Source organism: Saccoglossus kowalevskii, chromosome 20 (genome assembly GCF_978046115.1).
Source record: "Saccoglossus kowalevskii chromosome 20, keSacKowa6.1, whole genome shotgun sequence".
Taxonomy (NCBI): Eukaryota; Metazoa; Hemichordata; class Enteropneusta; family Harrimaniidae; genus Saccoglossus; species Saccoglossus kowalevskii.
In genome coordinates, this window is record NC_140660.1 from 11,032,801 (window position 1) to 11,050,652 (window position 17,852).

The window sequence follows — 17,852 nt, forward strand, 5'->3', positions numbered from 1 at the left end:
GTATTAAAATCATACATTTTTTTTTTGGACGACAATTTGTCAAGACATTTTTCAAAACATTCTAAACATTGTTGAATACGCGTGTTCAGTTTTTTGTATTTATTATTATTTTATTTTATTTATATCGTTTATTATTCACAGTGGGTGATTTCAATCTCATTAATATGCGAAAAGGACATAGACTCATTGACATGAATACAACACTTTGAACATGCAAACGGTTAGAAGTGGCAAAACATTACGATAGAATAATAAATGGGCCGTTATCGGAATCATCAAATGAAACTTATGACAGCAAATGTATATGTTATGAAGCTGTTCAACAAATAATGTTATCCATGTTCCCGAATAATAAAATAATTCGATAATTGACAATGACCCATTACATCTGAACCACATGTTTTATTCATGTTGCTGTCGTTTGAAAACGACGGCTCAAGTTGTTCCTTTTGTTTGTATACACTGTGGTGTGATCGTGAGTCAACAAGATATATTTATTTTTGCATATATATATATATGTCCAATGAGCTGTAATTATTTTTCAACAATGCTATTGCACGTGAGAATGTGTTTATTAACAATACAGCCATTGCAACTCTGAATAAAGTATATCCATCTTCATCCACGCGTCTATGCTAATTGTTTTATGTATGTCAACGCAGCTTTGTTATTAACAACCTGTGATCTATTAACTACTAGGAAATACTTCATTTTTGCTTAGAAATGATTTTTTCTATTTTCACGGAAAAAATGATTCAGTGAAAATAAAATCCAGCGAATATACATTTTCACAAAATAAGTGAAAATTAATTCTATACAAAACACCCAGAAAGCCATTTCAGCAACAATTTATACCAGTTAAATTAAAGTGTTTCACAGTACTACTAAAAAGAACACTTTTGTGTGTGTGTTCCTTCAAAAAGTAGATGTGTACGTTCTTATTTATATGATATTCGTTCTAACACTTTACGACCTGGGGATCCGTACAAAGCCAGCCAAATATTAGCGGTGATTAGTTTTAAGTAGTTCCAAGTGAGCGTAAAGGGCTTCGCTTGTTTCGCTGTAGATGACTATGTGGGTATATTATAGCTGATGTAGTTTGTACTTTCTTGAAAAGCCAAAATGGTCGTTTGCGGAATCAAATGAAGACATCATTGATGACAAGGATGACAACAAGTTAGAAAAGATCATGGAATTTATTAAAGACATGGTTTATCCAAAAAAAATTATAAGTCGTTCATTGAATTTTGACTGAGGCTAAAAGTTCTGACTGTATTTTTAAAAAAATGTTAATCTCACGGGGAATCTCAAGTAAAAAGAATGACAATGATGTTAAACTTATTTAGCTAACTATGCGTTTCAAATTGTAAAAAAGCATACTAGCCAGTTATGAAAATTTATGCAGCATATTAACAAAAAGTAGGTAGGAAGAAAAAAAAGAATAGTTAGATTTGTGTTATTGCTGGTATATAAGTTAAAGGGCGGCAGTCGTCGTGTCGCGTCCTGTTCGATATGGGACTCATAGTGACGCATACATTGTAAAATACATTGTTTATTTACATGAAATTTGAACTCGCGCTGCGCGACGACCACCCCGCTTTAATTCGAAAATAAATGATAAGTTACAAACAAACACAATAACAGAATACAATATATTTTCAAAAACACGCTAGTATCGGAGCATTTGTGCATTTGCTTTTAGTAGCACTCGTATTCAAATGCGTAATTTTTCTCGGGATTTTCTGGGTAGGCTTGGGGGTATTGACTTGCTCTATCGTCTCCAGCATGACAGTTTTCTAATGCGTTTTCATAGCCTGTACTTTCACGACCACTCGATACGTATAACCCTGTCATATCACCTGGATATAGAGTCTCAGACGGAATCTTTCCACGGACACGTTTGTAGTTGTCGTGCACTTCAACTTGATTGCCCAGATCTGACAAAAAATCTGAAAGATGAGTGTTTACTGGATACGGATATTTCAATCGACATCTCTCGTATGACGTAGACGTGGGAGCTATATCTAAGACTGTCTGGTCGTCTCCTAAAACTCCGTCATTGTCAAACGGACGTCCTTCACGAATGAAACCACTGCATTTAAACTCAATGCAAGCTGCAGTCTTAGTTGAAATGCCGGAATTAGGGGGGTTTGGTTTAGAATAATCGATACGGATACCATACATTGCGTCTCCAGCAGCAGTGCCTCCTCCGCCAAAACTAGACACTCGGAACCGTTCACTTCCGTCGCTATCAACCAATATCTTTATAAAACATGAGCGTTTGTTGTCGCCTTCATAAGGATACCATGACAATGCAGTGCGATTTTTTTCATAGTCGTCACTGTCATATACGTCGTATGGCTCAGTGTTGTATGCATATGCATCACCATGTCTTCCCTTTCCTGTAAACACAACGTGATTTTCAGTATTATTGGCCATCATGCACGCGTCTTTGGCTAAATAATAATTCCACCAATGCCAATAAAATGGACCGAATTCACGGTTTTCATACTGTTCATAATCATATCGTTCATATTCAAATGTGTAATCATCGTATCCCCACCACCATCCATAATAGCTCTTGCTGTCAGCCATTTGTGGCGTGAGACCCTTCATCGTGATGAAGGCAGATGGTGTGGTGGATCCATCACTTAATTCCACAGTATTTACCAAATCTTGCGGCCATGTTCCAGAATAACTTGCAGCAGACACGTTCCTTGGGTCATGTGCAGTTAAGTAAGTACCTTCGTATTCTGCCCTGACGTTAATGACGTAAAACGAATCATTGCGAGCGCAAAAAGTCCGCACACATGCACTTCCATCTATACCAGTAGTAGCCCTGTTGAAAAAGCTGAAACGACCTCTTCCAAAATCGGGTGCATATCTATCAAACACTAACTGTTCATTTGTTATAGCAGTTATTTCCACGCCAGGGAGTGGGGTTGACATGGTTTCGTCATCATAAACTCTTACTTTGAGGTAGCACACCTTTCTTGAATTTACAAATTGGTCAATGTTGCATGCCGGTAGTTCAGTAAGGTCGAAAGCATTGACATTGATATTTCCAACAAGAAATGTACGTGATTCAAGATCTCTTCTTTTACGATTCTCAGCTGGTAGTTGAAGGTTGCCAATATCTTCCCATTCACCTGACTCTTGATTTAAAAACCAGAGGTGTGGCAAATCTTCTAATGATGCGTCTATATTAGCCTTCTCGGCATCTATGAATAGCTCCATGTCTCCGTCAACTCGCAATGGATTGTCGTTTTCGTCACTGAATTGCATTGTGAACATTCCGTATGTTTGTAATGGCACTTCATTACCCTCGACGTCCCGTGTTGTTAAGTCACTCTGTATGGTGTCAATTACAGACTCTGCGATTGGATCTGTAAATGTTATACTACCTTTAACATTCCCTTCATACACAGAGCCATCTTCGCTGTGAAAAGCACCTGCTGGTATATCAAGTTCCATAGATGGAGTTACCTCTGAGCCGCCAAGGGGAATACTTGATGTTTCGCTCGCATTAAGGGTTATAGAAGGGGCACGTATCTGAAGTGCTATGGAATGATAAGTCGTAGTGTCATCTTCAAGATCAAATATCACTGTCTTACTTATAAATTCATTCTTTCGATCTTTAAATGTGACTGAAATTCTTTTCTTACTTTTTAGCATCTCAAATTTGAATTCACCTTTGCTGTTTGTTTGCGCAATTTCAACTTTTTCACTGAGAAGTTTCGCAGCTCGGAGAGGTGATCTATCAACAGCGGATACAACTCGACCTCTAACCTTAACTTGTTGTTTTAAGCATGGACCACAACTGCATCGAGTTATTACAGACACTGCCATGTCAAACGTATCACATGATATGTTATGTGTACTATATAACAGAGGTATGCAACAATTATCTTGTGATACACTGCAAATGGTGTCCTGGCAACCAGGACAAAGTTTGTTGCTACATTTACCAACGTTATAGTAACGTTTCTCAGAAGAAACATCTCTGCACTCTTCAGGCAATTCTATTAATTCTTGTTCAGGCGATGGATTACAAATTTCCTCATCCGAATCTGTTGGAAAAAATATTAATGTGAAATAATTAACATACAACTTATATAGTTGTTTTTTCAACAGTATTAAACGACGTATAAGTTCATATTAAACAATACCACAATTGTCTAATTTACCCATATTATTATATTGCATTCACATTGTCATATCGTAACTGTGATAGATCTTGTGAAATAGGATAGAACAATACAATTACTTGACAGTGATATGTAAACCTCACTCTACTAAAAGCTGGTTGTAATTAAGGCCACTAGTATGTTTTGCAACAGCATACATGATGAAATGTTTGTCTTTACAATAGCGAATGGGCTTGGCCATATTTGATGTGTTGTCACATGGCATATGATAAAATAGGCCAAATAATAATGTATTTGTGCAAAGCCGATACTGATTGTCATATTTGACCCAAACAGTATAATAATTTCAGGTATTTGTTTAATAAAAACACAATGACATTAGTCTGCGTCAAAGAATAGACTGATACTGGATCTAAATGTTAAGGCGTCCAGGTACGAACGATACTGATGTCTTAGTCCAGAAGTTTTTATTCCAAATGCACGTTGCAGCTACCAATGCAATTCAGTCAGTCAGTCTGTCAGCTAGTCACCTAACTATAACACCTAATGATCAAATGATAATTTACCAATTACAGTTAGTGATGCTCCAAGTGAATACATAGATCCTACTTCGCTGTTGGCTCGACATGTGTACAGGGCTTCGTCAGATTTACTAACATTATATAGGAATAGAAGATTGTTGTGTCCGTAGACGACTTCGTCAATTATAATTCCATCCTTAAACCTATGATATAAAAATAAAAAGGTGTTGCACATTTAAACTCTACAATTTTTCACATCATTTACTGTATTAATATACAGTATATTGCACTTGTTTATGTATTTTTCTGTAACTTTTATCCTATCGGTTGCAGATTAATAATCCTTTTTTAAATATGACAAAATTCTTGGTATTATTTGGAATAATAATTTCATACACATTACTCACTGTCGGTTATATTAATATATAAATAAATTTACCAACCTACCATTCGTAGTATGTTGGTTGTGGGTTGCTCTGTGCTAAGCAAGAGTATGATACATTCTGTCCAATATAACTAACTTGGTCCTCGGGATGGTCTGTTATTCTTAGAGGCTCTAATCAATTACATAATATAAAAATGATTACTACTAATAATTAATAGAGGCAGGGCACGCAAGTTTAAATGTCACTATTTCAAGGTAGAAACCTGTTCATAAATTAAACATATCCATTTATCGATTTAGCAATAAATAATTTACTCCAGCAATTATAGCATAATAAATAATGTTAATATTTTATTGAATGCTGGTCATTTTGTATGTAGTGTGGCGTGACGTATCCCAAATTATTTGCTTATGAAAACATTTTGGTCACTCTAATAAAGTATATTTATTTCCAATTGCTGTTCAGTATGTTCATAAAGTGGAAGAAATATTTACAATATATAAAAGAAAAGAAACGACCAAAAATGTCAAAAAAATGTCAAAACAACCAACAAGAACAAAAGATAACAATTGATATGTACACAACCTTCGTATATAAATCAATATTATGATGAAAATATTTCGTGACCAATGACATTTGTAGTCCAATAGAAAAACATTTTAAAGCTATCATTCATGTTGTCCAAAATGTACTTTATTAATGAGACGTCGCATGATGGTTCTAATATTTTCACCCTGGCTTTCAGTGTAACTTCCCATGGCTTTCACTTTTACCATCTAACCTAATATATGATTGGCTATATGTTTCAATAACACATTATCAAGAAATATACTCACCTATTCTATCGAGTTTTATGTTCAATGACGCAAATCTGCCTTCTTGATTGTTTTCAACCGATGAAGTTGATGTATTCACATGCTTTGTTAAGAATTGCTCTTTTTCCACAATCAGTACAGACGAATATATGCAAGCACCATCTATTCTAAATTGGCCATTTTCATCTGTTGTAGCCACAGTAGCATAGGGTTGTTCGGATCTTGAAATGCGAACATTGTACACTGGCCGACCCGCAATGTCTTTAACTGTCGCTATGATGGTGTCGTTTTCACAAACACAAAATATGCAGTCATCGCGATACACTCCTTCCATGCATTTGTTTGAGCAATCTGCCGAGGTTAAAAAAGCACAATTGATAGACGTAAAAACATGGATACGACCTAAAATCTCCCCCAACCTTTGTCTTCCATAATTTTTGATTTTCAAAAAAGAAATTGTAGAAAGCATACGCAATAGCGACTGGTGTACTATAAAACTTAATTATGTTACCCATTTTATAAGGCAACAGTTTAAATATTGTATCATTGGCTTTAACCTTCCTATTTAATCTGTTTATGGTTGGACACATGGTTTGGCTACCATTTTGGAATGATGCCTCAGTAATACGATTATTTTGACATTTTCCTTGTTTCATCTATATATATTGAATTATTTCAGACTGTTAAAAATGTATAAGTCACGTGTTTTAACCAATAAACTCGATATTTGGCATGTAGCATTAAAATAAAATAAATGTTAACCAGTCACGTGATTTCCTCGCCATCTTTGATTTTGACAAAAATGACCAAAAGTCTGGGAATTTGTTCGTCATGAATGCATCAACCAATATACTTCATATTTTGCATATATCATACACAAAGCTTTTTATGACAAACATACTTTTGATTCGCCGCGTGGTTAGGCCATCATCTTGGATTTCTGGCAAAAATTAACACAATTTGAGGCATTTGTTTCTGATGGGTGTTCAATCCAGTCAACCTTATAGTTTTGTATAAAACAGTTTGGCTATAACTACATACGAGACAATCATTTTTATTTGATTTTTAACAAAATTAGCATCATTTTTAGCAGTTGTTTCTTATAGGTATTTTAAGTGACTAACTTTATAGTTGTATGTTTGTATTCACGTAGACATTTTAAGATCCAATCATCTGAATATCATTTACCCGTAAACTTCTCAAGCTAATTGGAGGCAATGAAAACTAGTACACATAACTCCAAGAAGTTTGATTGGTCGACTTGAAATACAGTGACTAGGTGACTTAGTGACTAGGCACGCATTTTTTATAGTAGCATTATTGATATATGGGCTACATATTTCACAAATAAAAACATTAAGCGGTTACGTGATTTTCGACAAAACTGATCAACATTTGGGGCTTTTATTCTCTCTTGACTGCTTTAGCGATCAACTTTATTCATGCAGTGTGTACGTTTCTTATGAGAAAAAATATATTAATCACATGGTTTGTCTGCTATCTTTGATTTTCGGGAAAAAAATAAGAGCATTATATAGTATTCAGCTTCATGCAACTTTAACTTTGTAATTTCACCAAAAACAGAATGTATACTTTACTTACTTGGACAGTCCCAATCAGCACAAGTCCGTGCTTGTTGTGGATTTCCGGTGCATGTTTCAGTATCTAACGTGGTGTAGCATGATCTAGTTCGAATCTGGACACCTGCACCACACGTGACGTCACAGTTTGTCCATTGCCCCCACGTAAGCCATGATGTATCTCCTGCCAGAAAAGTAGATTGCTTGTCAAAACACAAATAGTACAATTCGTTTATATACATCTTTTGAAATGCCATGCAACAAATTTTTGTCGGGCAAAAAAGGAATAATGGAAATACCCCAGAAATACTACACATCATGGAAATACTACACATCAGCGAATGGTTGTTTATTTTTCCTGAAATGCAACACTAAACAATGTAAACAAACAAATATCTATAGAAAACCCTACTTTTAAATTATTGCTATCATATGTCTGGAACAATACAGTGGCATGAATGAAATCGAGCAATGACTATTAATATTGCGTGAGCTCATGTAGTGACGTCACAAATGCAAAGTTGAGAACCTTTTAAAATGACGCCAGTGAGTTGTTATTAAAAATGGACTCAGGAAAACTATGATTCATAGGGAAATTATTAATATTATTATTATTACCTCTGATGTAGGTGGGAGGCTTCATTGTCGATGCATGTACAATTGCTGTAGTAGACGGTATAGCTGTTATTTTAGTTATCGTCTGTTCCGTAGTCAACTGTGATGTCCTAAAATTAGGTGACTGGGTGCTGGGATCTACACAAACAAACATGATTGTTTTAATGAAAAAAAGGTTTTGTGTGCTGTGAAAAACCGATAAAACAAAAATAACCCAGAAACTGCTAATGTATGTGGGGTATGAAAATAAAAGTGTTTAATAATTTCATGCTACATCGATAATTAATAAACATGTAGATAATGTAAAATGCATTACAGTGATAATATCCATAAAAGTGATAATATCAATCATAGTGATAATATCCATTATGGTGATAATATCCATCACAGATAATATCCAATATAGTGATAATATCCATCACAGTGATAATATCCATTATAGTGATGATATCCATTATAGTGATAATATACATTATAGTGATAATATCCATTATAGGGATAGTACATTTCACAGTGATAATATCCATTATAGTGATAATACATTTCACAGTGATAATATCCATTATAGGGATAGTACATTTCACAGTGATAATATCCATTATAGTGATAATACATTTCAAAGTGATAATATCCATTATAGTGATAATATATTTCACAGTGATAATATCTATTATAGTGATAATATCCATCACAGTGATAATATCCATTATAGTGATGATATCCATTATAGTGATGATATTCGTCACAGTGATACTATCCATTATAGTGATAATATCCGTCACAGTGATAATATACATTATAGTGATAATACATTTCACAGTGATAATATCCATTATAGGGATAATACATTACACAGTAATAACATCAATTATAGTGATAATATCCATCACAGTGATAATATCCATTATAGTGATAATACATTTCACAGTGATAATATCTATTATAGTGATAATATCCATTATAGTGATAATACATTTCACAGTGATAATATCCATTATAGTGATAATACATTTCACAGTAATAACATCCATTATAGTGATAATACATTTCACAGTGATAATATCCATTATAGTGATAATACATTTCACAGTGATAATATCTATTATAGTGATAATATCCATCACAGTGATAATATCCATTATAGTGATAATACATTTCACAGTAATAACATCCATTATAGTGATAAAACATTTCACAGTGATAATATCCATTATAGTAATAATACATTTCACAGTGATAATATCTATTATAGTAATAATATCCATCACAGTGATAATATCCATTATAGTGATAATACATTTCACAGTAATAACATCCATTATAGTGATAATACATTTCACAGTAATAACATCCATTATAGTGATAATACATTTCACAGTGATAATATCCATTATAGTGATAATACATTTCACAGTGATAATATCCATTATAGTGATAATACATTCCACAGTGATAATATCCATTATAGTGATAATACATTTCACAGTAATAATATCCATTATAGTGATAATACATTTCACAGTGATAATATCCATTATAGGAATAGTACATTTCACAGTGATAATATCCATCACAGTGATAATATCCATTATAGTGATAATACATTTCACAGTGATAATATCCATTATAGTGATAATACATTTCACAGTGATAATATCCATTATAGGAATAGTATATTTCACAGTGATAATATCCATCACAGTGATAATATCCATAATAGTGATAATATCCATTATAGTGATAATACATTTCACAGTGATAATATCCATTATATTGATAACACATTTCACAGTGATAATATACATTACACAGTGATAATATCCATTATAGTGATAATACATTTCACAGTAATAATATCCATTATAGTGATAATATCCATCACAGTGATAATATCCATTATAGTGATAATACATTTCACAGTGATAATATCCATTATAGGAATAGTACATTTCACAGTGATAATATCCATCACAGTGATAATATCCATTATAGTGATAATACATTTCACAGTGATAATATCCATTATAGTGATAATACATTTCACAGTGATAATATCCATTATAGTGATAATACATTTCACAGTGATAATATCCATTATAGGAATAGTACATTTCACAGTGATAATATCCATCACAGTGATAATATCCATTATAGTGATATTATCCATTATAGTGATAATACATTTCACAGTGATAATATCCATTATATTGATAACACATTTCACAGTGATAATATACATTACACAGTGATAATATCCATTATAGTGATAATATCATTATAGTGATAATATCCATCACAGTGATAACACATTTCACAGTGATAATATCCATTTTAGTGATAATACATTTCACGGTAATAATATTCATTATAGTGAAAATACATTTCACAGTGATTATATCCATTATAGTGATAATACTTTTCACAGTGATAATATCCATCACAGTGATAATATCCATTATAGTGTTAATATCATTCACAGTAATAATATCCATTTTAGTGATATTACATTTCTCAGTGATAATATGCATTATAGTGATAATATCCATCACAGTGATAATATGCATTATAGTGATAATACATTTCACAGTGATAATATCTAATATAGTGAATATATTCATCACAGTGACGAATGGTGAGTAACTTTGATGTAGCGTTTGAGATGCATTCCAATAATTTTATATTCGGCATAATGTTTCAGAAAAAAATATGTATAACGGGTGCATGTATGCTACATACATAATCTGACTAATATGTCACTTATTATAGTGTTAATATGCTTTATAGTGATAATATCCATTATAGTGATGATATTCATCACAGGGATAATATCCATTATATTGATAAAATCCATTATAGTGATAATTTCAATCAGAAACGAGATAATGCAATGAATGGTTTGACGTTTAATTTTGGATCCAAAAAGCAACACAGTTTCGAAATCAGCTTTGGTACACGCTCAACACAACTAGGCTAGTCACAGTAAATTGTTCGTGTTCGACGTTCGCAGATTTATGTCAAGTTATTTAACTTTTACCTTGAACAGACGTTGGAGTTTTCTCTGTGGATGCATGTATATCTTGCGTTGCCGTCGATGATTGCTCGGTGTTTTGTGTATTCAAATCGGGTGTGGAGCTCGGTCTACTTGGATTCGGGACATTCGTGGGGTTGGTTTGTTCTTTACCAGTCTTAAGATCTACAGAAAAAAGGCACAATGAAATAAGCAAAACAAAATGAGAGTGGGGTCTAGTGTACGTCATTATTAAAGTGATACTCGATAAAATGGGGTTTTCCTTCTCATGATTGCTTACATCATCGCGTTTGATTTATGTTACAATACATTTTTTACTAATCCAAATTAAAGCATTATTCAATAAATATAAAACAACAAATTTAAAACCGCATCACCGCATCATTTCTCTAAGACGAGAGCAAGACTCATTTTGGCCTAATGTTGGGCAATGTTTCATCGTAGGAGTGACTAAAATGTCGGTCTAACGATCACTTTGATTCTTGAGATCAGTCCGCTGCTCAACTACTATGCGGTAAGTTACCGATCCTACCCTGGAGTTTTAAGAAGGGATTCATGTTTGTAGCTGGTTCTGAATATAATAGTAGTCTGAGACTCACGTCAAGCCGTCAAATTATGTTTTAAATCCATTCATTGCATTTATATCAGCTTGTAAAAAAACAAGTAAGCTGACACGTTCTGTAGATTTTCTGTGTTTACTACTACTTTGAGAACTACGTTTTGAACTGATATTTGATAATTTTATGGAGTCCTTTATGATGGTAAATTTAAACATTTCTTAGTAGACGAAGTATTTAGAACACGTATTGTGTTATTGAGTACGAAATATGATGGGAAGGATATTGATCCCACTTGATTCTAAAATATTTGCAGTGTTGTTCATTTTATGTGTTGTTTTTTTTAGAATAGTTCCTATACTTTGCGAGTTTAAATATATTGATTTAAGTGGTACTGTTGTAACGTTTAAAAACCATTCTGCGTATTATTCCAAACATTCGTTCGTGTTCGACAGAATTGCCGTTGCAGTGAGTAATGTTTAGGATCAACAGCTTGCATGTTTGTTTACTAATCGTATTTAGTAGTGGTAACTTCAGAAGGGTTTAACAGTGATACACATCCATGGTAATCACGTGATTATGCCAAAGACTGCAGCAATTGCCTTATCGCATGTTTACTCGGCCACGCCTTAGAATTTTATTGTAGATTTATTAGAGATTGTACGAGAAGAAGTGGGTGAGAAAAAGTCAGCGAGACGTGATCTCAGCTGACGTTTTGGATAAACAACGCTGGAATATCTGCAATTAACTAATGTATAATCCCTTTAGGGTATGACAATGGCATCTGCTTGTGTAAGATTCATCTGCAAGCTCGCCTGAGCACCTTCCGTCCTCATTTTAAATTATTGAAGAAAATTCTTCGTTGGTCCCACTACTTATATTGTGTGAATACCTCCTGCTAAATTAATTCGTAATAATATTGTCAATTGAACTCGGATAAGAAGCGTTTTGTGATCCAGAATAGAGCGGTGGGTGTACCATATATATCCCAAATATATGAAATATGAAAGATATAATTTCAAATACTACGAGATTTGGACGACTGCTATCATATGTCTGGAACAATACAGTGGCATGAATGAAATCGAGCAATGATTATTAATATTGCGTGAGCTCATGTAGTGACGTCACAAATGCAAAGTTGAGAACCTTTTAAAATGACGCCAGTGAGTTGTTATTAAAAATGGACTCAGGAAAACTATGATTCATAGGGAAATTATTAATATTATTATTATTATTACCTCTGATGTAGGTGGGAGGCTTCATTGTCGATGCATGTACAATTGCTGTAGTAGACGGTATAGCTGTTATTTTAGTTATCGTCTGTTCCGTAGTCAACTGTGATGTCCTAAAATTAGGTGACTGGGTGCTGGGATCTACACAAACAAACATGATTGTTTTAATGAAAAAAAGGTGTTGTGTGCTGTGAAAAACCGATAAAACAAAAATAACCCAGAAACTGCTAATGTATGTGGGGTATGAAAATAAAAGTGTTTAATAATTTCATGCTACATCGATAATTAATAAACATGTAGATAATGTAAAATGCATTACAGTGATAATATCCATAAAGGTGATAATATCAATCATAGTGATAATATCCATTATGGTGATAATATCCATCACAGATAATATCCAATATAGTGATAATATCCATCACAGTGATAATATCCATTATAGTGATGATATCCATTATAGTGATAATATACATTATAGTGATAATATCCATTATAGGGATAGTACATTTCACAGTGATAATATCCATTATAGTGATAATACATTTCACAGTGATAATATCCATTATAGGGATAGTACATTTCACAGTGATAATATCCATTATAGTGATAATACATTTCACAGTGATAATATCCATTATAGTGATAATACATTTCACAGTGATAATATCCATTATAGTGATAATATCCATTATAGTGATAATACATTTCACAGTGATAACATCCATTATAGTGATAATACATTTCACAGTGATAATATCCATTATAGTGATAATACATTTCAGTGATAATATCTATTATAGTGATAATATCCATCACAGTGATAATATCCATTATAGTGATAATACATTTCACAGTAATAACATCCATTATAGTGATAATACATTTCACAGTGATAATATCCATTATAGTGATAATACATTTCACAGTGATAATATCTATTATAGTGATAATATCCATCACAGTGATAATATCCATTATAGTGATAATACATTTCACAGTAATAACATCCATTATAGTGATAATACATTTCACAGTAATAACATCCATTATAGTGATAATACATTTCACAGTGATAATATCCATTATAGTGATAATACATTTCACAGTGATAATATCTATTATAGTGATAATATCCATTATAGTGATAATACATTTCACAGTGATAATATCCATTATAGTGATAATACATTTCACAGTAATAATATCCATTATAGTGATAATATCCATCACAGTGATAATACATTTCACAGTGATAATATCCATTATAGTGATAATACATTTCACAGTGATAATATCCATTATATTGATAACACATTTCACAGTGATAATATACATTACACAGTGATAATATCCATTATAGTGATAATATCATTATAGTGATAATATCCATCACAGTGATAACACATTTCACAGTGATAATATCCATTTTAGTGATAATACATTTCACAGTAATAATATTCATTATAGTGAAAATACATTTCACAGTGATTATATCCATTATAGTGATAATACTTTTCACAGTGATAATATCCATCACAGTGATAATATCCATTATAGTGTTAATATCATTCACAGTAATAATATCCATTATAGTGATATTACATTTCTCAGTGATAATATGCATTATAGTGATAATATCCATCACAGTGATAATATGCATTATAGTGATAATACATTTCACAGTGATAATATCTAATATAGTGATAATATTCATCACAGTGACGAATGGTGAGTAACTTTGATGTAGCGTTTGAGATGCATTCCAATAATTTTATATTCGGCATAATATTTCAGAAAAAAATATGTATAACGGGTGCATGTATGCTACATACATAATCTGACTAATATGTCACTTATTATAGTGATAATATGCTTTATAGTGATAATATCCATTATAGTGATGATATTCATCACAGGGATAATATCTATTATATTGATAATATCCATTATAGTGATAATTTCAATCAGAAACGAGATAATGCAATGAATGGTTTGACGTTTAATTTTGGATCCAAAAAGCAACACAGTTTCGAAATCAGCTTTGGTACACGCTCAACACAACTAGGCTAGTCACAGTAAATTGTTCGTGTTCGACGTTCGCAGATTTATGTCAAGTTATTTAACTTTTACCTTGAACAGACGTTGGAGTTTTCTCTGTGGATGCATGTATATCTTGCGTTGCCGTCGATGATTGCTCGGTGTTTTGTGTATTCAAATCGGGTGTGGAGCTCGGTCTACTTGGATTCGGGACATTCGTGGGGTTGGTTTGTTCTTTACCAGTCTTAAGATCTACAGAAAAAAGGCACAATGAAATAAGCAAAACAAAATGAGAGTGGGGTCTAGTGTACGTCATTATTAAAGTGATACTCGATAAAATGGGGTTTTCCTTCTCATGATTGCTTACATCATCGCGTTTGATTTATGTTACAATACATTTTTTACTAATCCAAATTAAAGCATTATTCAATAAATATAAAACAACAAATTTAAAACCGCATCACCGCATCATTTCTCTAAGACGAGAGCAAGACTCATTTTGGCCTAATGTTGGGCAATGTTTCATCGTAGGAGTGACTAAAATGTCGGTCTAACGATCACTTTGATTCTTGAGATCAGTCCGCTGCTCAACTACTATGCGGTGAGTTACCGATCCTACCCTGGAGTTTTAAGAAGGGATTCATGTTTGTAGCTGGTTCTGAATATAATAGTAGTCTGAGACTCACGTCAAGCCGTCAAATTATGTTTTAAATCCATTCATTGCATTTATATCAGCTTGTAAAAAAACAAGTAAGCTGACATGTTCTGTAGATTGTCTGTGTTTACTACTACTTTGAGAACTACGTTTTGAACTGATATTTGATAATTTTATGGAGTCCTTTATGATGGTAAATTTAAACATTTCTTAGTAGACGAAGTATTTAGAACACGTATTGTGTTATTGAGTACGAAATATGATGGGAAGGATATTGATCCCACTTGATTCTAAAATATTTGCAGTGTTGTTCATTTTATGTGTTGTTTTTTTTAGAATAGTTCCTATACTTTGCGAGTTTAAATATATTGATTTAAGTGGTACTGTTGTAACGTTTAAAAACCATTCTGCGTATTATTCCAAACATTCGTTCGTGTTCGACAGAATTGCCGTTGCAGTGAGTAATGTTTAGGATCAACAGCTTGCATGTTTGTTTACTAATCGTATTTAGTAGTGGTAACTTCAGAAGGGTTTAACAGTGATACACATCCATGGTAATCACGTGATTATGCCAAAGACTGCAGCAATTGCCTTATCGCATGTTTACTCGGCCACGCCTTAGAATTTTATTGTAGATTTATTAGAGATTGTACGAGGAGAAGTGGGTGAGAAAAAGTCAGCGAGACGTGATCTCAGCTGACGTTTTGGATGAACAACGCTGGAATATCTGCAATGAACTAATGTGTAATCCCTTTAGGGTATGACAATGGCATCTGCTTGTGTAAGATTCATCTGCAGGCTCGCCTGAGCACCTTCAGTCCTCATTTTGTTTTGGTTAAAGGGCGGAAGTTGTCGCGCTGCGCATGTTTGCCATAATACAATGCGATCTTGTAATGGAAATTACATGTATGAGGTTTGATCTGGGCGCGACTTGCACTAATTACCACCGGTGACTCGAATAGCTTCCAATCATTTTCAAAATACTTAATTAAAGCTTGGTAACGTCTCAGTTTGTACTCGTTGATCCACGCAACAGTCGCCATCTTTGTTTATACGAGACCCATATACAGTTGAAAACAGAATTATTCATACCCCTACTGAATATTTTGGCAGTGGTTGGATAATTTCTGAATGGGTTTTGTATAACCTCATTTGCATAACAAAAAGCATATCACTTTATTTGTATTCTGACTCGCTCAAAATTATTCATACCCTTTGTCAATAAAACTGTAAAGGCATTGTTTAATACTGTTTCACTTTAAACAAATCTTAACTGGTCCTAAATGGTATCATTGTATTTGGTAAGGTGCACAACTTAGGTCCTGAAAAAAGTGCTACCAAGCAACCAGTGTATTTACAGGGACTTTTCTATTCTGTCGTAATTATGATATTTCCAATTCCCCTAGGAGTTCATTGTTTGCCACACTACCGAGCGTGCTGCCAACATAAAATAAGTCGACGTTTTAAGCAGGTAACGTTGATGCCTGCAATACACAATTAGCATTTTCGGTTCAAAAAATGAAGCAAGATATTTTGAAATCGTCGAAAGTATCCACCTGCCTCACACCTGTTTCCCAGAGCATTACAATTTGTGACACAAGCATTGCCTCACTGAATTGGAAAAACAAATGCGCAAATCGTATTGTTGGCTACAAGTCAAATACGGTTAAATAACTTTAATTCAGTTAAAATAAATAACACAAGGAGTATCAGGCAATATCGCCGTTTGTTGTCTTCTGTACATACTCGATGGTGGGTTTGCAATGGCATCATAAATAACATGGGTATGACTATCATATCGTATGGGCAAGCGAAAACATGATATTTCCCTCATATACATGTGGCATTATTTAAAATTGAATATGTTTAGCATTGTCAAATATTTCAGGATTACTTGCAACTAAAATTGTACTCACCTGCATCTGGAGTAGCGTTTCGTGCTTGCGCTGTTCTATAAGCGAGAAATCCAACCCCGGCAAAAGCAGCCAACATCACAAGGGAAGTTATTCCGATAATCCAGTGTCTTCCCTTCGCGGACGTCTTTTTCTCTTCTGCCATCTTGTCTCCAGATGTCAGTTGAGTGTGCGTGATTACGCGTGTTCGGTGTGTTTTATACATTCACTGCTGTCCATGGAATTTATATTTGCATAAGACAACACATAGCTATGCCAGTACATAATAACAGACACTGGCTCTTTGTAGGACTTTTAGTACATTGATTCATGGATGGTAAATCTATATGACAAAAGCACGGCATTTTATCACAGGTTAA

General features: G+C 33.4%; 1 protein-coding gene across 1 annotated transcript; it reads right to left on the minus strand.

The window, feature by feature from the left end:
• Positions 1 to 382: 382 nt before the first annotated feature.
• Positions 383 to 17,643, minus strand: LOC102806252 (cartilage intermediate layer protein 1-like). The gene is made up of 10 exons (XM_085494264.1): positions 17,497 to 17,643; positions 15,019 to 15,177; positions 12,892 to 13,026; positions 11,100 to 11,258; positions 8,069 to 8,203; positions 7,473 to 7,634; positions 5,892 to 6,221; positions 5,117 to 5,225; positions 4,715 to 4,872; positions 383 to 4,070 (listed from the first exon to the last, which is right to left on the minus strand). The coding sequence occupies exons 1-10, from the start codon at positions 17,636 to 17,638 to the stop codon at positions 1,699 to 1,701; spliced, it is 3,861 nt and encodes a 1,286-aa protein (XP_085350390.1). The 5' UTR covers positions 17,639 to 17,643; the 3' UTR covers positions 383 to 1,698.
• Between the last annotated feature and the right edge of the window lie 209 nt (positions 17,644 to 17,852).